The sequence below is a fragment of the Petromyzon marinus genome, chromosome 20, assembly GCF_048934315.1.
Source record: "Petromyzon marinus isolate PM22_M1 ecotype Great Lakes invasive population chromosome 20, UKy_Petmar_22M1.pri1.0, whole genome shotgun sequence".
Lineage (NCBI taxonomy): Eukaryota > Metazoa > Chordata > Hyperoartia > Petromyzontiformes > Petromyzontidae > Petromyzon > Petromyzon marinus.
The window spans coordinates 6,715,228-6,739,786 of NC_133686.1; the positions used below are offsets into that span (position 1 = coordinate 6,715,228).

Genomic DNA, 24,559 nt, shown 5'->3' on the forward strand with positions numbered 1-24,559 from the left:
GAAACGAATTGACCACATGGTAAACCACTGTAGTCCTGTACTCCTTCCACGGAGGAATAGCAAAACTACACAAACTCTCCCCTGAAGCCCTCTTCGTGGCGAGCAGACCTCGACGTTAGAACACAATGCCATACGCAAGGATAGGTTATGTGAACCGAGCAGCTTTCAGTGTGTGCACGGGGAGCCCATGACACATTTTACAATCGCTGACACTGCACGCGCGTCCCATCAGCGAGCGGCCCCAAAGCATCTTGATTCCAGAGACACGGAGCAATGTTCTCGGAGTAAATGTGCGTGGAGCAGCCGTGTCCTCTGACACGGCGAGCGTGGCATAGACGAGCGGCTGTTGTTTTCAGGCGGAGCCTAAAAAAAAATGGTTTTGCAGTCGACGCGCGCTCATTCACCGCGCGTGATTGATGCAATTTTCAGTTGTGCTTTTGCCTCGTAGCGGGGGTGGTGGTGGGGGGTGGAATGAGCTGCGGTGTGGAGAGAGTGGTGGCCGCGGTGGAACATGTGGGCATGTGTTTGCGATTGACGCCCTCGCTGGGGTCACCTAATGTCCACCTCACAGTGGAGGACACGCGTTGGCAGTGCCACGCCGTTGGTAATTCCACGCAGGGTTTCCAGACTGGGGCTGGACTTTAACTGTCGATTCTGTGCTCTGTGGTTCACTGGTGAGCAATCTAACCCCACCACGAGACTGTCTGTGTCAATTTTTGTCTGAAACGTTAAAAGCAAATGGTTTGTTATTTTGATCGTAAACGATTTACAACTAAAGGACATCATTTCCGTGACCGGTGGCAGCAAGGAAGGGGGGGGGGGGGGTGGAGAGATGCGGGGTCCATTGGCTTATGTCGGCCTTTGTTGTATTGTTTTTTTCCCATCCAAGCCTGCGCATGTCTGCCTGGAAACGTGCATTAAACTGATTCCATCTTCCCACGAGATAGTCATCTTTGAAATGCCCAAACCCCATTATTTGTATTATTATTATTACGCACTCCGGTTATCTATGCATGGAATCATGAGCTGCTCCTTCATCCCTCCATGCGTCCATCCTTGGCTTGCGATTTTTCCGAGATAACGCTCACCCGTTTTCAACGTGCGATCATCTTCATCGGTGTTCACACATGAACTTTTATTTTTAGAGGGTGATGGGGGTGGGAGAGAGAATTTAAATAATAAATATATGTTCTGGTTAATGATACAGAGAAGGTGACGCTGATTTCTTTGAATGCGGTAATTTATTAGGTGAGAGGTGCTGAGAATCCCGGGTTCAAATCTGTGGGGTCAGCTACCTGTGATTAAATGGGATTCTCAAGCGTAGTGAGGTGACAGTCTCAGCCTGGTCACTGTACAAAAAAAACCCGCATCATATTAAATTAGGATTATTTACATTGGCAAACATTTCGACCCAGATGAAAAATTTTGGACACATTTCTCTTCGACTGCCGTGTGACGGACCACTAATATTAGCAGGTGCATGGGGGGAAAAAGTGTAGCGTTACTCGTGTAGTAGATAAGAATTCGCTGGAAGGGATCTCATTAGCGGTTGCGGGATATCACCTTGCACGTATCTTTCTGTAACACCCACGGGGGTGATTCGCTCCCCTGCGAGGGTTCAGAATGGATCCTCTGTTTCATAATGCGGTAAATCAGCAGAGCAGAACGGGAATAAAATTGGCAAGACGAAAAAAAATGTTGATATTTAAAACAAAACTAAAACGGTGATTTTCAAGAGTGACGGGAAGCAGCATCATCACAGCTGGGATGATGAGAGCTGGAAACACGGCACAGTGTAAAACCGTGCGCGTACGGAGAGCCGCGCGGAACACTCACTGAGTCCGTTAGCCTGGACCACGCAAGACCACGTAACGTTGGGTGGGACCAAACAACAACAAAAACTAAACTATTTTTATTTAATCGGGTAAGGCCCACAGAGCTATGTAGCTCTTTTTTCAGAAGCGACCTGGCCACAAATGATAACTCAACGAAGTGGCTTATCGCGTGTAAATTTATAGCAGCCAAAAACTCTAAATGCGTGATGTCGATTCTAAATGTGGAGGGGAAAAAACCGGAGGACCCGGAGAAAAATCCATGCGACCACCGGGAGAACATGCAATCTCCAAATATACAGCAGGCGTCAGGGTCGGAATCGAACCCACAACATCCTGTATACCGGGCGAGGTAGTTTACATCTTGCCACCATGTAGACCCTTTTACTTTCGTCTTAGGTTGTTGAAGGCCTGTAGAATTTTAGTTATTTAATTGTCTTAGTCCGGTTGACTCAAGCAGTCAAACACTCTTAGTTATTGAATGTTGGCGTGAGGGGCACGCAATCCCCACCACCCAACATGCAACCAGAAAACAAAAGACAAAGATCCCCTGTACAACCTTAACAGACTGTTGCGGCAAGTGCTGTTAGCAAGCACCTATGAAGGCCGGAACGGCACACGAACGGGTGAGTGACTAGCACCACGCCGGGCCGCCTTTGTGTCCCTAGTGGCGATGTTTACACACCGCACCAGGCACTCATTTGAGGCTGAGGCGACCTAGGGGAGGCCCAGAACCGGTTCAGATAACTGTCACTGGCGCTCGCCGTGAGCGGGAATCGAACTCGGGCCGCCGGGTTCGTAGCGTAGTGCGCTAACCGTTGCACCACCGATCCCCACCCTGCACACAACACACAATCGTCAGCCAGTTGGTGAACTCCGTCAATATTTTTATGTTTTGTACATTTGCATCGCCAATTACCAATTATGGTTGTTCGACAGTGCACCGCTGTCTCTTGGTACCATTAAATGATCTCTGCGCATCTTTATTCAGACGGGTACATTTCATCCCTCCAAAGTCGGTCACGCTTTGGTCTTTGGTCGGCAGTCCCGAGTCTTGATGATTTTCATCAATTCGCGTTCATCAGTTTAACACGTCGGCTTTCGTGACCAAAGTTAGCCACAATAGAGATTTTTTGGGTTGGATAAGGTAAATAAAAATGTGTCGCTAAACCCGCCACGACCCGACAGCCAATTAGTCAGGTTTGTCACGTAAACAACATGCCAATTGGTTACGAATTCAGCACACCGTGTGTTGGAGAGTAAACCCACAACATTTACAATTCGATTGAGATGTTTCGAGAGTAATTACAACCAGCATCATCAGGTGACATCCTGAATTGTAGAGAAATCCTCCTGTTTGGTGTTCATTGTCGGGGCTTGATTTCTCACTCGGTGTTTTCCAGTGTCTCTGGGCTGGCTTGGGAGTAGGGATTATTGGTGTGTAAGGAACTGCCACAAGAGTAAAAGTTACTCCGATACAAAATAATCCTATCCAGTATTCTTGTACCCTATATCCCTCTAATTCTATGAGCAGGTTTATAAAAAAAAAATAGGTCCGGTATTACGAAGACAATAAGGCGAGATAATGAATGTGGCTGGGTTCCAAAATAACTCCCGGAAAAGCATTCCAGACCGTTCCGACTGGAATTAAAAACTGGTCATCCGTGGAAAATACATAAAACACACACACACACATACACACTCCGCTGACTCATATTTTCGTCACTGATTTCATTAACAACATTAAACACTCCAGGGCAAGGACTAATAACACTGACGTGGGCAGACAACCCTCCCTTCCCTGCGGAATGGGCAGCGCGCTCATCCCTGGCTGCGCCATCGCTAGCGCCTGTGATTTGGGGATAATCGACACCCATTATAACCCTAATGGCTCCTCGCCCGCCCGCCCGCACACACACAATGTGTCGCCTGTTTGCCCTGCGCTCTGATGTGCTGCATTATGTTTGCGAGATAAGCATAGGACTGCTGCCACCATCTGCATGGCGCGCAACAATAACGCTGCGGCTTTGCTTCGCTGCGTTTTTCATCCTAAATAGTAGTGCTGAGGATCCATAATACAGGTTTGTTTTGGGGGTTAGATCGCGTAACTATGTCGTTAAACCCGCCACCACCTGACAGCCATTTGGTAAGATTTGTCACGTAAACAGAACATCCCAATCGGTTACTAGTACAGCGCACCAGTGTGTTGGAGATCAAAGCCACAACATTTACAATCTTTGCTCTCCAACACACCGGTGTGCTGTACTTGTAACGAAATGGCATGTTCTGTTTACGTGACAAACCTTACAATAATTGGCGGTGTCGGGTGGTGGCCGGTTTAACGACACATATTTACACGATCTCACCCCAAAAAAAAAACACTTGTGGATGATATTGGTCGTGAAATCCTACGTGTTTAAGTGATGTTGTTGTTGTTGCAGCCTTTCCTTGACAATCCACTGTTGGATTAAGACCGTGCCAGTCTTGTGGGAGTTGTTTGACGACGCTTTCGTCACCCTGGTCGGCGTGGGTTGTGGAAGGCGAGGGGAGCATAGACGTGGGAACATAGTACAGTACAATTGTAGTGGGTTAAAGTCAGGCGCACACTGGATTTTAGAGGCAACACTATTATCTAAACACAATGGGTAACTCTTAACATTAACAGGTTAACGACATAGGGTGGTGGTAACCACCGTTCCAAACTTAGCTAACACACGGGGATACTACATTCCTGGACCGGAGACCGAGGATCATAGATGGTGCCTTCATCCCAGAGTTGACGCAGCAGAACAGCCCCCAGCTCACCGTCAACACCCCGCTTATAAACCACTCCGGCATGGCCAGCTCCGCCCCAGGCCACGCCCCCCTTCCCGATCCTTCGGGAAGGCCTGAGCCCCCAATCACGTGACCCCCCTGGGGCCCCTGGCCCCCCTTTATCCGGTCACGTGTTCTGTTGGGTTCACGCAGAGTGTCACGGCCTGACACGACTTCCGTGACACCCGCCTACAGCCCCCATACCGAGCACCGTGTGGCACAGGGCCACGGCCGACTGTGTTCTGCTGCGTCTGTGGTGGGCGCTCGTTCAAGCGCTGTCCAGGCTCGACATTCTGCTTGGCTTCAGATATCTGATGGGAGTGTGCACATTGAGTGATTTGGTCATGAGGACTGCTTTAATAATAACAACGATGTGCAAAGCCCCCTTGCCATGTGTATCATGGGGAATGGTTTGACCATAATTCACCATGCTGTCCAGCATGGTTTCAGTTGGTACAGTTTTAGGAGTAGCTAAAAAGAGATGAGCGTTGACGCGAGCGATATCTGGGCTGGATTTGTTACGTTTTACCTTGGTTTGTTGACCAATGCCATGAGATTGGTGTCATGATGGCAAACTTGAAAAATCTGTGATTTTTTTTGTTTCTAAATCCGACAGCGATAAAGATTCCACGTGCATCCTTGTTTTCGCGAATTAACACCGGACACGATCGTACGTCAACATTTATTTTTCTGTGCCCAAAAAAAATCGCTTCGTCATAATTCACTCATCGATGGAAAATGTGGTCTTTAATCTAATGCGGTGCGATAAGATGGAGTAAACACCCCACAAATGCAATCCAAGCCTCGTTGTGTGCTTGCCGCTGCCCACACGCGCTGTGCCCGCACACTGCCTGCTCTGTCCCAGGCATACTCGCGATCGCCCAGGGGGCTCGGCATTGGTTCCCCTGCCACTCGTAGATGAAGACAAATATCCCCCGTGTAGCCTGCATAGACTGTTGGGGCATGTGCTTTCGGTGAGCGCCTTTTTAAGTAAATCTGTGGCATTAGTCGATAAGCACACGGGTGTCTTGTGAAGTCGGCGATTTAGCTTCATATTGCCAACCAAAATTTGTATTTGGGCCAGTGGTGATCACTATTGATATATCTATTGATGTGGTTGTGTGTTTATTCCGTAAATGTGCGCTGTTTACGTTTATAGATTTAATGCCTGTACGCGTCGTTGTTTTTGCAATTTATGTGTCAATCAACTCCCTGGGCACCCGTGCAAACGAAATATTTGTACTTAAATACATGGAGGCAGGCACGGCTTGTGAAGGGGTGATGGGGGGTCATCACTACGCCCGGCTGTCCCTATCCTCACTGGTAATATTTAAACTCCAAAGCACGACCTTTCTTTTTACCGAGGTGAGGCCCAGAACTGGTTAAGTTATTGCTCGCCTCTCATATTAGCCGTGGCGATCGAACTCAAGTCCACCGATGTTCATAGTGCGGTGCTATCGTTGCCACCCGTCCTTGATTTTTCTCGAATGTCGCCCTCTATTTTTAAGGTAGCTGCTGTCCTCGAAAATCTGAAAGTCTTGCCGGGGCCAACTTTCGGTTTTTCTCATTCGCATGTCCTTTCTCCCGTTGCCTTCTCATTATATGCCAGCGTTTTGTCCTCCATCGATGGCAACTGTACGCAGTGCGCCAAACCACTACGCCACCGCTCCTTAGCTCACGCCCACGGATGCACACTCGCACGAAAAACAACACTTGTCATCTGACCACGACGCGCAGCCCACAAAACAGAGGCGCGTGGGCGCGTTATGCACGCGGTAGCCGCCCGCGTGGCTACCGCGTTATGCACGCGGTAGCCGCCCTCGTGGCTAGCACCTGGTCTCTTCACTTCTTTAGTTCTTAACCTGGTTAAACAAAAATAAACTTGAGGCCCTTTATCCAGCGGTGGATTGGCAATGGGTTGGAAATGATCGTCATACCAATAATAATATGTCTGCTTTGTCGTTTCGGCTATAGTTTAAGCTTGAATCCAAATTCTCGTTCACCAGGTCCACAGCCGACAGCAGAACATTCAACGCCTGGGCCGGACGTCTGACGAGAATTGAGCCCGCATCTCAATCAGTGGCCACCACTGATTTGTTTTTGTTTGTTGCGGTTGCAACCGATTTCAAGAGCCGAATGGCTCACAGGGCTATACCAAATAAATGGAACTATGGAACCAAACGAGAGCGAATTCCTAATCAGTGGGGGCGAGGTGCCTCGCCAAGTTGTCCCCACTGCTGATTGTGTGCTCCACGATCTTAAGGCCCTGGTCGAATCAAGTTAATGTTAGCACAGGGCACGGGAAGCACGGTGGTGATTGCGCAATAATAAGAGTTATCAGTCACTCGGCTGATAACGTTACAAATGCGTCTGTCGGTTGGGTTGCCTTGTCCTCTCAAAGTAGTAGTGTGCACCAGCAAATCTCTCATCAGAGATGATGATATGGTCACCTCAACCCATCACCCCTCTCCAGGGTTAAAATGAAACTGCAATTTCGTAGGCCAATCATTGGTGGCGATTAATAATTTGTCCGTCTCGCGAATCTGTGTTGACGTTCGGTTGACGTAAAAAAACACAGTGCTCTAAGTCCTGCAGCTATACCCGTCTGATGAAGTGTATACATATTGCCATTGCTTGGATGAACTGTTGGGGATATGTTCTGTTAGTAAGCACCTATTAAGACCAGAATGGCACCAGCAGGAAGTAGTAGCGACCTGCAGCACGCATGCACAAACAAAGTCAGCCTTTTCACTCATCATTGCTTATGCTCGCACACTCGAGCAGGTGGGGGTACGCGTTTTATGACCTACAGGATTCCTGCCGTGGTTTTTTTTTTGCCGCCGGCCTGTATCTCCCCACCGCTTGCTCAAAGGCTTCGCCAATACTCTTCCGCTTCTTCCTGTCCTTCGTTGCTCCTGCCCCGTCGTGGCGTTCGGACTCTCTGATCTCATCCAGCCACCCCTGCCCTCTCTCGCGCCCGTCTCCATCCGCTTCTCTTTCCTCCTCCACGCCTCCCGTAGGTGAGCCCCGCTCCTCCGTGAGGGGTGGGCGGGGGGCGAGCCCTGTATCCGGTCGCAATGCCAGGTGACTCGAATCTTGCACGGGCCGCGCACGTGTGCGCATGTTTTATAATCCGGGTAGCCCCCTGCTTGGCAGTCGAGTGGGAGGCACGCCCCCCCCACCCCCACCAACACCCATTCAGGAATTTAGGCAGCGCCGGAGATTTTCAAAGAGCGTCCAAGCAAAAGACCCACGCGTTTGCCAGACGCGTGGCCTAAAAATAAAGTCTCCCGCACCAGCGAAATGCGCTACCCGTGCCGACCTCGCGCTCATTACGCTGATTGTACTGGGTTTTGGTTCCGTTATCGTGTGTTGCGACTGTCTTGCGCGTGTGTGTTGTACATGCGCACGTGTGTTGTACATGCGCACGTGTGTTGTACATGCGCACGTGTGTTGTACATGTGCACGTGTGTTGTACATGTGCACGTGTGTTGTACATGCGCACGTGTGTTGTACATGCGCACGTGTGTTGTACATGCGCACGTGTGTTGTACATGTGCGAGTGCAGTCGTGTGGCGATTGGCGCGCTGCTCCAATGACCCGAGTTCGTTTGCTGGACGCGAGCAATAACAGTGGCGAATATTTTAACCAGTCCTGGGCCTCTCCTAGGTCTACTCGGCCTTAAATTAGAACCCGGTGCGGTGTGTAAACGTCAGCATTGGGGAGTCGAAGGCAGCCAGCGTGGTACTGACTAGCAAGCCCCTCGTGTGCCGTGCCAGTCTTTATAGATGCTCGCTTTAACAGCACTTGCCCCAAGAGTCTGTTGTAGGCTATACGGGGGATCTTAGTGTGTGGGTGTGTGTATATTCCACACACTGCCGTAGTTTTTTCTGAGATGTGATGCACCGTAGATTAATTTTGATATAACTGTTTTAGGAATTTCGAATTTGTAAGAAAATATTATACCTTGTATGATTGAAATAACGATACCCGAAGCTTATCCTGAGAAAGCCTCGCTGAGTCTCAAGACTCGGCGAGATTTATATTGCGAATGTATTTCCTTGGAAGCTGCAAAACCCAGTTATCCTGGTGGGACTGCAGGTGGGGAAGACATTTTTACGTGACGTTTCGCATACATTGTGATGTAGCCAAGTTGGGTTCTACTGCATCTTCATAATAATAATGATGCCTTCTATTTACCCAGGTAAAGGCCTCATTTGAGTGGGTTTTTTTTCATGGGAATCTTGTATTGGGGTCTTTAGCCAATTCTGTTAATGTGGCGTTTGGCATGTAGGAAGAAACTAAAGTTACTTGGAAACCCAGATATGCGGAGATGGCACTCAAATCACCGCACAGATGGATTGGGTCCACCTGCCGCACTGCCATTTCCCATACTTCATTTAGCAGTGGATAGGTCGGCGCAGAAGATGAGGCAATTGTGTTCTTCAATTACGTAATACCTCCTTCCATGTCCTGTATTTAAACCAGATGCGAGTCCATCGAGGGAAGATGTGGAAAAATTACAGAATGGGCTCTTCTTCAAAGCCTGCGTCGCATTAACGCGCACGCTCTTTAATCCGCTCGGGGCGACGCAGATCTTGGAGCGCGAAACTCGCGATCGCGAGGTTTTGATTTCAAATCCTGGCCCAGCAGTCCTCGACTCGGTCAATAGGGGACACCACTTTGTGAAAAAATTTCAGCGGTTGTCCTGCAGTGGAATGACTCCCCCCATGCCATGGGAATGTGTAATTTCCACGGCTGAATCAGAGGCTATAAATGGGAGGTGAGGTGCATCTGCATGCTTGCTTGAGTGGGAAACCCCACTGAAGTTTGTTGAGTAAATGGTATTTAGTTAAAAGTCTCTGCCTGTGTGTGCTGTTGAGCTCTATACCTTTTTTGTGGCTTAACACGTGTAGCCTCTGCCCTGCTGGTTTTACCTTTTCTAAGGGAAACCTACAGTGTGCAACCCTCCTGAGCCCTCAAGGGGCGGGGGGGGGCACAGCCTTTGAGCGTTAATTAAGATTAGTCTCTTTGGTGACTCCCAGGTCAGTCGCCTGTGATTTTAAACCGGGGTCCTCGGGTGGAGCGAGTCGATCATCGGAGCTCGAGCAAAATGACAGCACAAAGACCATCGCCTCAAAAATGTAGATTTTTCATATAATCTGGATACATTAATTTGATAACAATGAAAAAGAATGTTGTGCTTGACATTTGCCAATGGAGCATTTCTTTGTTGCAGGTGGCAAAGTGCACTTGCTTTGTGTATAGACAAGAGGATGTTTTGATTTAAAGTTTTCGTGACTGCAGGGATTCATATTCTTGGTTCTTTCGGTAAAGTCACGTAGAAGGGAAACAATAAAATAATAAAAATATAAAACAATAAAATTCTCACGACGTTTCGACTGCAACACAAGCAATCATCATCAGGTGTGAAAACCACAGCAAGAAAATTTGAAAAGAGTGGCGGGTTTTTTTAACGTTAACACCACGGAGAGCGATTTGGCAGTTATTCAGATGGACGAGTTCATAAACCATTTCGGTCTTAATTGATTGTTCACGCTTAAGGTGGCTTTCAGACCGCATCCATTATTTTCGTCTCCCCCCTCCTCTTTTCCGAAAATAGATGGACTCGTCCATCTGAATAACTGCCAAATCGCTCTCCGTGGTGCTAACGTTAAAAAAACGCCACTTTTTTCAAAATTTCTTGCTGTGGTTTTCACACCTGATGACGATTGCTTGTGTTGCAGTCGAAAAGTCGTGAGAATTTTATTGTTTTATATTTTTAAATTATTTTATTGTTTCCCTTCTACGTGACTTTACCGAAAGAACCAAGAATAAGAGGATGTCTGTGAAGGGATCCTGAGATACTTGCTTCCCGCTGGTCATTGCCTACCACAAGGGGTGGTCACTGCTCTGATTGATGTGACAATCGGAATAAAAAAATAAAATGTTTTTATGAACTCTCCCCAAACCTCGCTCTTTTTCTCCCCACCCCCTCCCCCACAGGCCTGTCCAGCCGCTTCCCAAGCGCCAAGTCCCTGAGTTCGACCTCAGGACTCGGTGCTTCCATCGCCCGGAGTCAGTCCTTCAGTGGATTCTACGCGCTCAACGAGCTGGCTATGCACCGGTGGGTGGAGTAGCTATAAAAGATTTTTAAAAATACAAAGATCCCCCGTACGTACAGCCCGAACAGACTGTTGGGGCAAGTGCTGTTAGCGAGGGGGTGGCTGGCCAGCACCACGCCCGGCCGCCTTTGTCTCCCTAGTGGCGATGTTTACACCACACGAGGCACTCATTTGAGGCTGAGTCGACCTAGGGGAGGCCCAGGACCGGTTCAGATCAAATCATCACTGGTGTTGGCCGTGAGCGGGAATCTAACTCGGGTCGCCAGGTTCACAGCGCAGCGCGCTAACCGCTACACCACCGCTCCCCACGAGTAGCAATGCCCACACCAGCCTCATGAGCACTGGGAGCTGTGAGCCTTGCTGTTTTTCCACCGAGACAGAAACACCACACAGACACGTGGATCAGGGAACATACGCCAGTTAGACAGGACGCTTCGATAGAAGGGGTCGAGACCAACAATGGAGTTGCAGTCAACGAAGGGAATGTGCCCAAGAAGATGTCCACTGTAGACATCGAGTGATGAAATCGGATTGTGTAGGAGCTAGAGGAATGTTTATGTCGCGAAACCTTGAGAGGTGACGATAGCCAGCAGGTCGTCTAACGGTGATGATGATTGTGATGATAATGGAATGGATCATTCTTAAAATAATGGAGGATTTATTGAAGGAATTCACCTAATGTGTTGGTGCATTTGCTTGTTCATCAACCACCTGTTAATCCAAAAAAGACAACCTTAATTAAACCGCCATCCATTGCCTCCGAACTTAATAGGCGTGCGGGGACCTCATTCCAAGCAGGAATAGACAGCAGGCAGAGACTCGGCGCAACGAGATTTTGAGGCAATCTCCGATACGGCGGCGAGAGATCGGCAGAGTCGGCAGGAACTCGCGTCGGACGGCACGTGCGGAAGTGCGTAGCGACGGTAGCAGGCGCTCTAACCCCGCTCGTCCCCCGGCTGCAGGTCGCACCTGGCCGCGCCGTGCCGCTCGCCCGTGGGCCTGCGCCGCGTGTTCAGCTCGGCGGGGAAGGCGGCGGGGGCGTCGCCGGCGTGCAGGCCCCAGCCCGAGCGCGTCGAGGAGCTGTACGCCTCGCTCAAGCGTGGCCTCGGGTACGGCCTCCCTACACACGTGACCCCTCAGGGCCTCGCTCCCCCCTACACACGTGACCCCTCAGGGCCTCGCTCCCCCCTACACACGTGACCCCTCAGGGCCTCGCTCCCCCCTACACACGTGACCCCTCAGGGCCTCGCTCCTCCCTACACACGTGACCCCTCAGGGCCTCGCTCCTCCCTACACACGTGACCCCTCAGGGCCTCGCTCCTCCCTACACACGTGACCCCTCACTGTCTCGCTCCTCCCTACACACGTGACCCCTCACTGCCTCGCTCCTCCCTACACACGTGACCCCTCACTGTCGTGTAAACTCACTACAGTGCACGAATAACACAATTGTGTCTGTGTGTGCCCTGCAGGGAATACCTTGACTCGTACCACAGTGAGCTGAGCACCCTCAACGCTCAGCTGACCGGGGTGAAGAGAAACTCACGTCTGGTGAGGCCCCCCCCACCTCTCTATAAACATAAAAAAACACGTTGCACTGTGGCTTCAAGGCTCGGGGGTCAGAGGACCTGAGCTGGCAATGCTGAGATCCTGGGTTTGATATCTGGCTTTTCTGCTTCCTATAGGCACATTGATTGTTCTAATGTAGTGAGCTGATAGTCTCAGCCCAGCCACAATATGGCTCCACAGCCAAACCAGATGTGACATTAAAGTCGGGTTTGGACTTCATTGTGTGAAATTCCAGCTCTGACAACCAATGATATGACTTTGAATGCCTTGCGGTGGATGCTTCTCTGGAGCAGGCCGAGTGACAAGTGCATCTCCAAGTGTCTGAATAAGAGTTCACTGGAAGGTGATTCAGAAGCTTTGTGAGAGTTCCAAACGGACGAGGTCTTATGCCATGATGCCGAGAGAGCACGATTGTGATTTGCCGGTCATACTTAGACGATGCTTCCTCCCACTTAAAGTTTTTCGGGTGTTTCTGCTCGCTTGCATGTCAGGCTATTGCTGGGACATGCGAATCAGCTGTGAACATACTCACAATGCACACATCTTATTTTATGGGGCAGAGTGGTGGCTAGGCCAAGCGGTATCGCATTTGCTGCTCATTACACTGGTTTACGGTTCAACCCCTGGCGAGCATCGTGGTTAATAATACGGGCGTATTCATAATACAATATACGCCACCTGCTTCACAGTATTCATAATAAAATATACGCCGCCTTCTTCACAGTGGACACTAAAGATCTCATGACGTCATTATAAGCAAAAGAGTAGTGGGCTACGTGTGCTGCCATTTCGGTCGAAAATTGGCGAGATCTGAAAATGACCTGCACATCACCAGGTAAAGCCTCATGGGAACATTACCTCCAACTGTGACACCACTTTGGACTATAATCGTCTGTGAAATGTCGCGCCTTTGTGATAGCCTAGCGCTCCAAGAATGGCGCAAATACCAAATGTACGAATGTTTTTTATTACATTTTTCAGTCGTGTAAAATCTGAATTACCGGACAAGGGCCTTAATCAGGATTGGGGTTGAGCGAGTCGAGCCATTAACGGAGCCACCTGTGCTAGCTCAAAGTATTTGTGTAACTCGTGTTCGATTTTCTTTCCAACAGGGCTTCTGCTATGACATGGAGAAGGTGTGTACAAAAAAAATACTCCACACATTAATAACACCATGCAAGCACGTACATTTTCATGCGGAACCGATCAAGATTTCTGATGCACGAGGAGCAGTGTCGGGTGCAAAGTTTATATCAGCATCTGTTATTTTCTGAAAATTTTTAGTCTCATCGATGACAAGCTGAGGAACGTTATTCGAGGCATAGACTGTGGATTTTATGTAGCCATAAAATCCAGTCTATGTAGTCAACGAAACCAGTCAAATGCTTAGTCCATTAGGGGTGGACACTCCTCCCACTCATCCCTCCCAAATATTATCCTATCAGCCAATTAGTGAACACAGTAAACATAATTATATACACATCCTGAATACTTGATATCCGACTACCATTTCCGAATCACTTTACTCTCTAATGACGTTACCAAATTATCTCGGCCTGTGGCAGGCGCGCTTTGGTCTTGGGTGGCGAATCGTAGTCATCGGTCACGCTGGGCGACTTCCATTCGCTCGTGGTCAACGTTGACTCGTGTAAAATAAACCAAACACTCTGCCGCCAAATATTATTCGTCACTAATTTCGTCAATGAAATGAACAATGACGGTGCCCCCCCCCCGTCATTTTTTAAAATCTTTTTCCAATTAACAACCGCCGTGGCATTTCCTTGTGGAACTGTACGTAAATTTCACGTTTGCCCGCGTGACACTTGTACACTTGTACGAGTTCTCGCGAACATTGTTCTCACGGTCGCACGATGTGCGTGTCACCTTGAACAGCTGGGAACAAATTGTGTTATTGGCGTTGCCAGGAAACGCGCTGCGAGTACATGGCGAGGCGCAGGACCCGGGCATCTTTAATAACAAACACCGATTGATCCCCTCCCTCCTTGATTCCAGACTACACCTGCCTGGGGCAGCAGCGATCATTACGATACTGTGGTCTTGTCACGCATTGTCCCAATTAAGGACAAAACGCATACGAGTTGGGGAGTTCAGCGAGCCTCCAGATCGTTTTGTGCCGGGGCTCGAGCCCACAAGAATGCGTTGCAGCGCACGCAGGGCTATTTGTTACGTTGGTACATAAGTCCCAGACAAGTCATCGGTTCATTCTCCCAGCACGGAAGTTGAAACAACAACGGTGCAAGGTTCACAAATCTCCCTACTGTCCACTCGTCCTTATGAATGGGTACACCCACAGTCGATCTGCAGGCCACGTGTGGTGGGGTTAAAGTGTGTGTACTCCCACCTATTCCCAGACGTCTGGCCAGCATTGGCAGGTTAGGCCATGTACCCTTTTTAGAGGGACTCCCAGAGAGCTCGCTCTATTGCTCGCACGAGCGAGCAATTTGCAGGGTTCCGCCTTTAGCTTTTCATCTCGAAAGTATTCTTTATTTTCAATCTTGCACAAAAAACATTTGGCTTTGGAAGGCGTTTGGTCAGTTTCACAAGTCATTGGGATGTTGGGGATTTTTTTTTTGTGTGTGAAAACACGGGATTGACGGGATTGACACAATACGCATTTCCCTGCCATAACATGAACCCAGTGAATACGCAACATCGTTAAAGAAGAAGCGGCACTGACGCGCGTGATCCCTTCCGTGCTTCTCGCAGCAAATCAAGAGTGTGGAAAGACACATGCGCTGGCTCGAGTTCCACGTCAGCAAGGTGGGTTCCCACGTGTGGACAACGTCATTTTGCTCGACTAAACCGTCACTATGTAGTCAGTGTTGCCAATAGGAATGTGTAAAATAGATAATTGTTTTGATAATTAGTTGTTACGATAATAATGGAAGGCATTTTATTTCTTCCGGAAAGCATAATAGAGTCTCAAGACTTCTCAAGACTCTTTGGCTAAATACTACTTTAAGGAGCGTTTTGCCTCTAGGTAGACACCGCATTGACCAGAGAAAACCCTTGCCTATGAGCGGATAACCAAAATAACCACACCGATGGATTCACGAACAGTTCTCATTCTACTGTCACTGCCTAGCCCAGTAGGTTTGGCAGTTTCACAACTCTGCGTGATCTTGGCAATGCGCCTGCCTCTTCTCAATCGCTGCCTGTCCAGTTGCCATCCTGCGAGGGCTGTCAGATGTGCGGACAAACGGGATTCGTGTGTTTTAACATTTCTAATTGCTAAGCTCCTGGCAATGCGTTTACTGCCAGCGGTAGCCGCAAACACAGCAGATTTTTGTCCGCGACTCCTCGCACACAAGGGCTGGCTTGAGGTCTCTGTAACCTGGCCGCCCTTCAGCCTTCATGCGTGGCAAGATGTTGACTACCTCGCCTGGTATACAGGAGGTCGTGGATTCCATCACGACCCTGACTCTCGTAATTTTGGAGTTTGCATGTTCTCCCCGTGATCTCGTGGATTTTTCTCCATGTCCTCCGGTTTTTCACCTCCACATTTGGAATCGACATGTGTTTTGGAGTATTCGGCTGCTATACATTTCCACATAATAAGCCCCACTCCGTTGAACCTGTCATTTGTGGCCAGGTCACTTCTGAAAAAGAGTTCTATAGCTCAGTGGGCCTTGCCTCGTGAAATAAAAAAATAGTTTCGTTTTTGTTTAGTCCCACCCAACGTCACGTGATCTTGCATGGTCCAGGCTAACGGACTCGAGGAGTGGTACGCTGTGCGCCTCCCCCGCAGGTGGACGAGCTCTTTGAGTCGTACTGCATACAGAGGCGGCTGCGGGACGGCGCCTCCAACATGATCGCCGCGTTCGCAGCATCGGCACCGAGTCGCCGGGCCCGGGACAGCCTCGCCGAGGTGCACCGCACGTACCGCCACTGCTCGGAGGTGCGCGCACGCACGTGCACGCAAGTGCACACACTTGCACGCACGTGCACACACTTGCACACACACACGTGCACAAATCCAGATCTTTGTTTAGACTTACTCTTTGGTTCTATTCGGTAAGGTCACGTAGGTAAAAAATAAACAAAAATCACGACGTTTCGGCCACAACACAAGTGGCCTTCATCAGGTGAAGGGACAAACCTGTCCAGAGGGGACCCACTCACAGCTTAAAGGAGGCGATCTGCGCTTGACTTTTTTTTTCACTCCAACGCTGTCCTCTGGACGGGTTGGTCCCTTCACCTGATGAAGGCCACTTGTGTTGTGGCCGAAGCGTCATGATTTTTGTTTGTTTTTTTACCTACGTGACTTTACCGAATAGAACCAAAGAGTATGGATCTTTGCAGTCACGAAAGCTTCAAATCTAGAATTTGTTGAGACTTGTTTACCACTTTTCCACTGGCACATCCGAGTTGCGCCAGCGCGGCACCGTCACGGTCCGGGTGGTTTTCCACTGGCTATTTGCCGAGCCCGAACTAAACCGTGACACTGTGGCCTCCCAATACGTATTTGCACATGACCTCAGTGACCCGGTTCAGCTTCTGCAGTGGAAAAACAACCCCAGTGACTCCTAAGCCGCGCCAGACCGGCTCTGTGCGTTCCCAGTGTGGCCACCATTACGCCTGCCTTGGTCATCACCCCGAAATGCTCACATTAAAATCCTGCACCAAGTATTTAAAGAAGGCCGACTTGACCTAAGGTAGGCCCGCGACCAGTTCTGACAACACTTGTCACTAATGTTGGCCATGGCCGACGGATTGATTGCACGCAACGCTAACCACTGGCACCGCTCTCCACACACACATTGTGTGCGTGTGATAGCGAGATTGCCGCTAAGGCACCTGGCCTGGAGTCGACGATGATGATGACGATGTTGGGTATCGCTCGTCTGTTTGTGATCCTCAGCCGATGGTGGATATTCCACATTCTCATGAAAGGAACCAGAGATGTCCATTGGCCACAATGGCTGATTATGAATGAGTTCGGAGATTAGAATTCTGCTTCACTCTTGTGGTGAAGTGGAACTTGTTGTTGTGCATCGGCATGCCTGTTACAGTACAGCAAGTAGGTTTGTTGGAGGCTATCCGTGAATGTCTGCGTTATTTCATCGCATGCGTTGGTTTATCAACGGACGTTGGAGATTCGAGCATCTCGATTGCCCATAGCATCCCTGTTCATTTCCCTTGTTTTTCCCTATTTGCCTATTTTTATTAGGAAGCCACTGAAGCTATGCGCACTTTTAAATTTAGATTGAAAACGAATTTCTTTAAAACTGATTTTTGCGTTTCGTTGTCCTTCCCTCCGCACCTCCGATTAGTATGGTTGGCTACGTACGATGCGAAAGATGTTCAACATTCATACATTTCGATGTACATGATTGGATCTTCCGCATTGAAGACTAACAACGGAGTGGCAGTCAAAGGAGAAATTATGCCCACTGGGAGGACTGTGGAGATGGATTTTCTGGCATTGAATCCCACACTTAAAATAATAATTCTAAAATCCTATTCTAATATATGGAAATATGCAGCCTTGTGCTTGCTCAGCAGCATGCTATATAAACACACATTTTTTGGCTTTTTATTTTACCAAGAGAGGCCCAGTGAGCTATGTAGCTCTTTTTCAGGAGCGACCTGGCCACAGACGATAGCTCAACCAAGTGGCTTATCGTGTGGAAATGTATAACAGCCAAATACTCTAAACGCATGTTTCTAAATATATTCACATATATATGACAGCTTCTTCAGGCACGAAATAACAATGTTGGACTGCTCGCCACAAGGGTGCGCATTGGAATTTTTACGAATGAAAAAATGCTCGTTACAAATGTTAATTATTATTCTTAGCAGTTGTGTAGTTTGTCTTGGGAGAGGGTATCCTCCTCACAGCCAACCGGTTACCTCTTTTCGTGTCGCCGTAGACACAACTAACACCACTTTTTTCAAATTTTTCTTGCTGTGGTTTTCACACCTGATGATGATTGCTTGTGTTGCAGTCGAAACGTCGTGAGAATTTTATTATTTTATATTTTTATTATTTTATTGTTTCCCTTCTACGTGACTTTACCGAAAGAACCAAGAATACAACTAACACCGTCATCGAGGCGGAACGCACGTCATTAATTCGAATTCAGGAATGATCAGGAGAGCTAAAATTATCATCGCAAAGCAGCAAGATGTTCCTGAGAAGGACTCTCAGAGTGGGTAAACAAAGCAATTATTGATATCATCATTATACTTGCAAAAATGATGCATTGAACCTCAATGGGCTCTCTCACCCGGTTTTAACAAACGGACCTTGCACTTTAACGGAGTTGCGCGTCTGGCTGTGTGCAGGTGATGTGTTCCGTTGAAAACGAGCTGGAGGCCTACCTGGGCGAATTCCACGTGACCATGAAAGGTAGGAGAACAGCGTTGCAGCATCGCCCGGGTTCATGCCGAGCACTTCCTGCTTAGTTTGTCCGTGCAACGAATCTCACGAGTCAACGTCTGGCTTCTGCAGCCACGCGATGGGGTTGGCCGTCAGCTGGTGGACAGCTCTGTTCACGATGGCGAGATGTTAACGACCTCGCCTGGTATGCAGGAGGTCGTGGGTTCGATCCCAACCCCGACGTCAGCTGTATATTTGGAGTTTGTGTATTCTCCCCCTGGTCATGTGGATTTTTCTCCTGGTTCTCCGGTTTTTCACCATTTAGAATTGTTGCCTAATTTTTCATAAGCTACTTCGTTGAGCTATGATTTGTGGCCAGGTATCTTCTAAAAAAGAACCATATAGCTCCGTGAGCCTTCCCTGGTTCCATCAAAGCCACCATTCAGTGGTCTTGATGGAAGGGTTGTTGACTGTGCGCTCCATCATTTATTGTGGTCCGCAGGTGGAACTATCTGATGAGTGAAATCGACCGATAACCCTGATGCCAGGACCTTTTGAAACTGTCTTGACACGGCAAGATTTTTTTTTCTGGGTAAAAGCAACCCATTTTTGTTATTATTGTAAGTGTCCCTACCGTGCTTGCCTGACTAATGTCTTGTGCTTCACTGTTCTTCAAATTATCTGTGATCGGAGGTGATGGTGTGGCTCGGAGGGCCGGCCAATGGCGTGTCGAAGCGGTGAACCGGCACCGCTGAGATCCCGAGTTAGGAATCTGGGTTTCAGCCACCTGTGATCAAAATTAGTTTTTCAAGTGTGGTGCATTGTTGGTCTCAGCCCCGTGACTAATGACTGCACGCAAATTAGTTTTCACTTAATTCGACCGATTTAGATTTCCGCGCAATATTTATTTTGACCGTCATACAATAAATGCCTCGTGTAGCAAGGGCATGTGATGATGTGCACTGCCTAGTGTTCTGGACAAGAGTCAAGTGAAGGCACCTCAGATGTAGTTTTGTATTGCCACCTTCCAGAAGTCGTTTTCTAACACGGGGTGTGATCGCAGTGCTTTCTGGAAGCGTTTCAAATGGGAACGTTGTCATCATCTCTTGCCATGGCAATGACAACACAATTGGAATCCAACTGTGGAAGAAGACGAATCATACCCGTGATTTAAATGTAACAATGAGTGAGCGACTGAACGATGTAACGATGCGCTTGTGAACGTGTGCAGGTCTGGTTGGATTTGCCCGACTGTGTCCCGGGGATCACTATGAGGTAAGGAAGGAACTCTGTCTTCCATGCACATATAGGGGGGGGCGTGCTCATACCAATATCTGTCAGGAGATTTATTTAACAAGTCTTGACTGCTTATGAGAACGAGGAGGTCTAAATGAAGTCGGCATGTTTAAACGGGCCGCTGGTCAATAAATGTATATAGGGCCGATATGCCGATGAACTACAAAAAAGGTGAATGTGGATATACGGAATGGAAATTAACGTGTTAATATTACTCTAAAGCGTTGTTATTTGGATGCCCAATTAATTAATAATTTAGTTGGTGCCATATAGGAGGGGATTCCCATTTAACACGTAGGCTTTCGCGACAAATATTATTCAAAATAAAGGTTTTTGGGTTAGATCGCGTTATTTATAAATGTGTCGTAACCCTCCACCACCCGACACGGCCAAATCGGGAGCAAGTGAGGGCTTTACCATTCTGGCGAATTGCCCGATGATGCTGGATGTAATTACCAGCGAAACGTCGTACTCAAATTTTAAATGATGTTGATTCACTCTTCAACACACCGGTGGGCTAAAGCAGTGAACTATTTGTCCTTTGTAAACGTGATACATTTTTTACTGTTTGACCGTGTCGGGTGGTGGAGGGTTACGACACATTTATAAATAACGCGATCTAACCCAAAAACCTTTATTATGAGGGGATTCCCATGTTAAACCCTCCATTCACTTCAATGTGCTCCTGACAGAGGTAGAGTGCCAGCTCGTGGTGATTCCTGATGGGATCCTTGGAATCCCCAGTACGGGTTTGCCCCTCGCTTTACACAGGTTCGGTTTGTGACATTTCGCGTATATTACGCGGTTTGAATTCACTCCATATGCCGCTTTGCGGTTGGACGTGGAACAACTCTATGTTGGGCTTCTATCGCGCTGTACGTAGCCAACCGTGCTCATCGGAGGTGAATATTACATGACTGCAATAAAATGCATTGTGTGTGTGTTTTTGCATTTACTTCTGCGCAGACAACTGCCTCGTGCGCCATCTCTTTGGAACGTGTAAACTATCACATAAAGCAAGGGAAATCTCTATTTCCTTTAGAGATTTGCCAAAGCGTTCCATGGAGTGTGACAATCCTTGGAATGGAGATGCCGCACTTCCCATTGAAACGTTGTTGGGATTGTGTTTACCATTCCGAGGCTGTCAACGAATACCATTTTATATTACCTGGAACATTCAGGAATCTCCATGCTCCATAGAAACCATGTTAATTTCAATTGATATATATTTGTATTATTTAACAAGAGCCCGTTACAGAGCGCAAGCGATGTGGGGGGGGGGGAGGGGGTGAAGGGGAGTAACAGGTATTCCGTTAATGACAAGCCCAAGACCAGGTGTCATCTGTGTGGGGGGAAAAGGAAGGTGGTTGGGCTCACTGCCTCTACTCACGTGCAGGGGGCAATGGTTGTTTCGATCGAAGACTGACAACGGAGTGGCAGCCCAAGGATGGAACACGCCCGTGTGACTGTGTCCCCACCGTGGCGATGCGGCCGTCCGGGTTTGAATCGCAGGCAAATGCCTGCGATTCAATAGAGCGAGTTTTGAAATGTAGTGAATCGATGGCCTCAGCCTGGTCAATGATAACTGCACGCAAACCATAACAATGCATTTTGTTTTTCACTTGTTTTGTTGAAATTCTAACTCTGATAATCAAATACGTTTGAATGCCATGTGGCAGACGTCTCAATTACCAGGATGCGTGGGCAAGTGCAGTGCTTGTAGTTGCGTGGATAACAATGCCCTGGAAGGAATCTCAAGTAATTCCCCTAACATCGCCTTCTTCAAGCCCTTCTCTCTCATGCGTTGCTCTGAGAAAGTTCCAAATGGACATTTCTTCATCTTGCGACATGACGCCAATGGTGCAGTGTGGAATAAAATCGGAGTAACGAGGCAAAAAGCCCTTTTTTATATTGAAATTCGCTATTGTTCGTTTAAGTGGTGGGCGAGCGAGCATACTTTAACAAGCAGGAGGTGGGCTTGTGTGGTTGAGTGCAGGCGAATGTTTGAAACCTAATGGCTCATTATTACCCAATGCATGTGAAGTGTGTCCGATTGCGTGTGAATAACAATCAGAAAAAAACCGGGGTATTTATTTATTTTGTACGGGAATTAATGGACGTAATGTACCCCTAGTGTGGATAGGAACACAAAATGTGTATTGAAGTGACTGAAGAACAAAATCTGAGCCGTTCTCTAACACCGAGTGCTGCACCGCTAGCTGCTAGAACTCCAAGTGAAAACGTCTTCATCTCGTCACACGACGCCGATCACACAATTGGAATATGATTATGAATGTCACACAATTGGAATATGATTATGAATGAGCGTACTGGACGGTGTGGCGAGGGTGCGGCCGATGGCGTTGGCACGGCACTAAGCCGCGTGGCGCCTGCGTGCGTGCGTGCGGTGCGGAGCAGGTGACGCTGCGCTACGGGCGGCAGCGCTGGCGGCTCCGTGGGCGTGTCGAAACCGAGGACCGGCAGACTTGGGACGCGGCCGACACCGTCCTCCTGCCACTCCTCTCTGACCTCATCTCGATTAAGGTAGGACTCGAGCGACCACCCTCGTCGACCCACCCAAGCCCAAAACTAATCCACCTCGCTCGTCTACAAACCCACCCACTCAACCACTCACCCACCCACCCACCCTCCAAAGCACTCGACCACCCAACTGAGTACTCGACCACCCACTTCAAGCACTTGTTCACCCGCCCGCCCTAGCACTCGCCTATCCAAGCACTCATCCTCGCCCTCGCACACACCCACTTATGCATCAGCCATGGCCAATCCACTGCAGGATGAAGGCCTATCCAAGCTGCGAGCACCTCTCGTGGTCCTGCGACGCAGCAATCCACCCAGCACCTGCAGCATGAATTTATTTCATCGCTCCGTCTCCCCGGTCGACGTCCTCTCGGATGCGTCCCGTTTCTTGGCTGCCACTTCCACACTCGGTCACCAAAATATTGAGGGTCAAATAGATGTGCAGGTCGTTTGTGAGTAGTAGGTTTATGTTTTTTGCAAGGTTCTATTTATATCCAACCTATACAATTTTGCTCATGCGCTAAGACGCAATTACTGGATGCAAAACGTTTTTACTTAAAGCCCTGCATGTGACGTTAGCTGCCACGACTCGTGCCTTTCACTCGTGTCGTGCCTGTCCAAGTGTATCACTCGTGTCGTGCCAGTCCACATGTATCACTCGTGTCGTGCGTGTTTTGCGTGTCACGTGTGTCACTCGTGTCGTGCCTGTCCACGTGTATCACTCGTGTCGTGCGTGTTTTGCGTGTCACGTGTGTCATGCGTGTCGTGCCTGTCCACGTGTATCACTCGTGTCGTGCGTGTTTTGCCTGTCACGTGTGTCACTCGTGTCGTGCCTGTCCACGTGTATCACTCGTGTCGTGCGTGTTGCGCAGGTGATGGAGCTGCGGCGGCTGGTCTCCCACGTGCTCGTGGGGCACGTCACGTGCGACCCCAAGGAGCTGTTCCGCGTCACGCCGCAGCTCATGGCCGTGGACATTAACGACCTGGGAACTGTCAAGTTGAAGCTCCACGTCAAGTGGACGTGAGCCTCCACTACGTGTGTCTTTGTGTGTCGGGCCCGCCAAAGAGAGAGAGAGAGAGTGCGCGTGTGTGCGTTCGTGTCTGTGTGTGGAGAGCAGCGGTGCAACAGTTGGCGCGCTGCACTATGAACCTGGGGACCCGAGTTTGATTCCTACTCGCGACTAATAATGGTGGCGAATATTTAAAATGGTCACGGGCCTCTCCTAGGTCCGCTCGGCCTTAAAAGGGTACCTGGAGCGGTGTGTAAACGTTACCGTTGGGGAGACAAAGGCAGCTGGACGTGGTGCTGGCCATCCACCTCCTCATGTGTTGTGCCGGCCTTCATAAGTGCTTGCTTAACAGCACTTGCCCCAACAGCGTTTTAAAGGCGTATGCGGGTTTATCGTTGCCTCTGTGTCCGCGTGTGATGGCGCGTGCGTGCGTGTGCGCGTGCGTGTGTGCGTGTGTGTATGTGTGCGTGCGTGTGTGCGTGTGTGTATGTGTGCGTGCGTGTGTGCGTGCGTGTGTGCGTGTGTGCGTGCGTGCGTGCGTGCGTGTGTGCGTGTGCGCGTGCGTGTGTGCGTGTGTGTATGTGTGCGTGCGTGTGTGCGTGTGTGTATGTGTGCGTGCGTGTGTGCGTGTGTGTATGTGTGCGTGCGTGTGTGCGTGCGTGTGTGCGTGTGTGCGTGCGTGTGTGCGTGTGTGCGTGTGTGCGTGCATGCGTGCGTGTGTGCGTGTGTGCGTGCGTGTGTGCGTGTGTGCGTGTGTGCGTGCGTGCGTGCGTGTGTGCGTGTGTGCGTGCGTGTGTGCGTGCGTGCGTGTGTGCGCGCAGTGGTCAGCGCGTGCGCCACAAACCCGGTGACCTGAATTCATCTCGACCCACGGCTCGCATCAGTGATGTGAATCAGTGATGTGAATCTGCGCCAGTCCTGGCTCTTGCCTAGAGCAACTCGACCCTAAATCGGCGCTTTTTCCACTGTGCAGCTCCCAAGCTTTGGAACGCTTTGCCTTTGCTCGCAAGACAGTCAGAATTGTTA

At 49.1% G+C, this 24,559-nt stretch overlaps 2 protein-coding genes across 4 annotated transcripts in view; both read left to right on the forward strand.

Moving 5' to 3' along the window:
* LOC116944158 (uncharacterized) overlaps nt 1–24,559 on the forward strand; it is a 258,499-nt gene that overhangs the window by 173,322 nt on the left and 60,618 nt on the right. Inside the window, exon 22 of one of the 2 annotated variants that reach the window (XM_076068273.1) lies at nt 10,480–10,524. The exons of the other annotated variant lie outside the window; for it this stretch is intronic. Within the exon in view, the coding sequence (XP_075924388.1) occupies nt 10,480–10,509 (30 nt within the window). The 3' untranslated portion in view covers nt 10,510–10,524. Of the gene's footprint in view, nt 1–10,479; nt 10,525–24,559 lie in introns of those variants that run through there. 2 annotated transcript variants of the gene reach the window in all.
* Nucleotides 1–24,559, forward strand: part of LOC116944157 (rho family-interacting cell polarization regulator 2-like) — a 97,989-nt gene that overhangs the window by 49,396 nt on the left and 24,034 nt on the right. For both annotated transcript variants that reach the window (XM_076068271.1, XM_032957636.2), the window contains exons 2-11: nt 10,653–10,773; nt 11,734–11,880; nt 12,244–12,322; nt 13,453–13,476; nt 15,068–15,121; nt 16,110–16,259; nt 18,653–18,716; nt 19,918–19,961; nt 22,401–22,526; nt 23,396–23,544. In XM_076068271.1, the coding sequence (XP_075924386.1) occupies nt 10,766–10,773; nt 11,734–11,880; nt 12,244–12,322; nt 13,453–13,476; nt 15,068–15,121; nt 16,110–16,259; nt 18,653–18,716; nt 19,918–19,961; nt 22,401–22,526; nt 23,396–23,544 (845 nt within the window). In that variant the 5' untranslated portion in view covers nt 10,653–10,765. The remainder of the gene's footprint in view (nt 1–10,652; nt 10,774–11,733; nt 11,881–12,243; nt 12,323–13,452; nt 13,477–15,067; nt 15,122–16,109; nt 16,260–18,652; nt 18,717–19,917; nt 19,962–22,400; nt 22,527–23,395; nt 23,545–24,559) is intronic.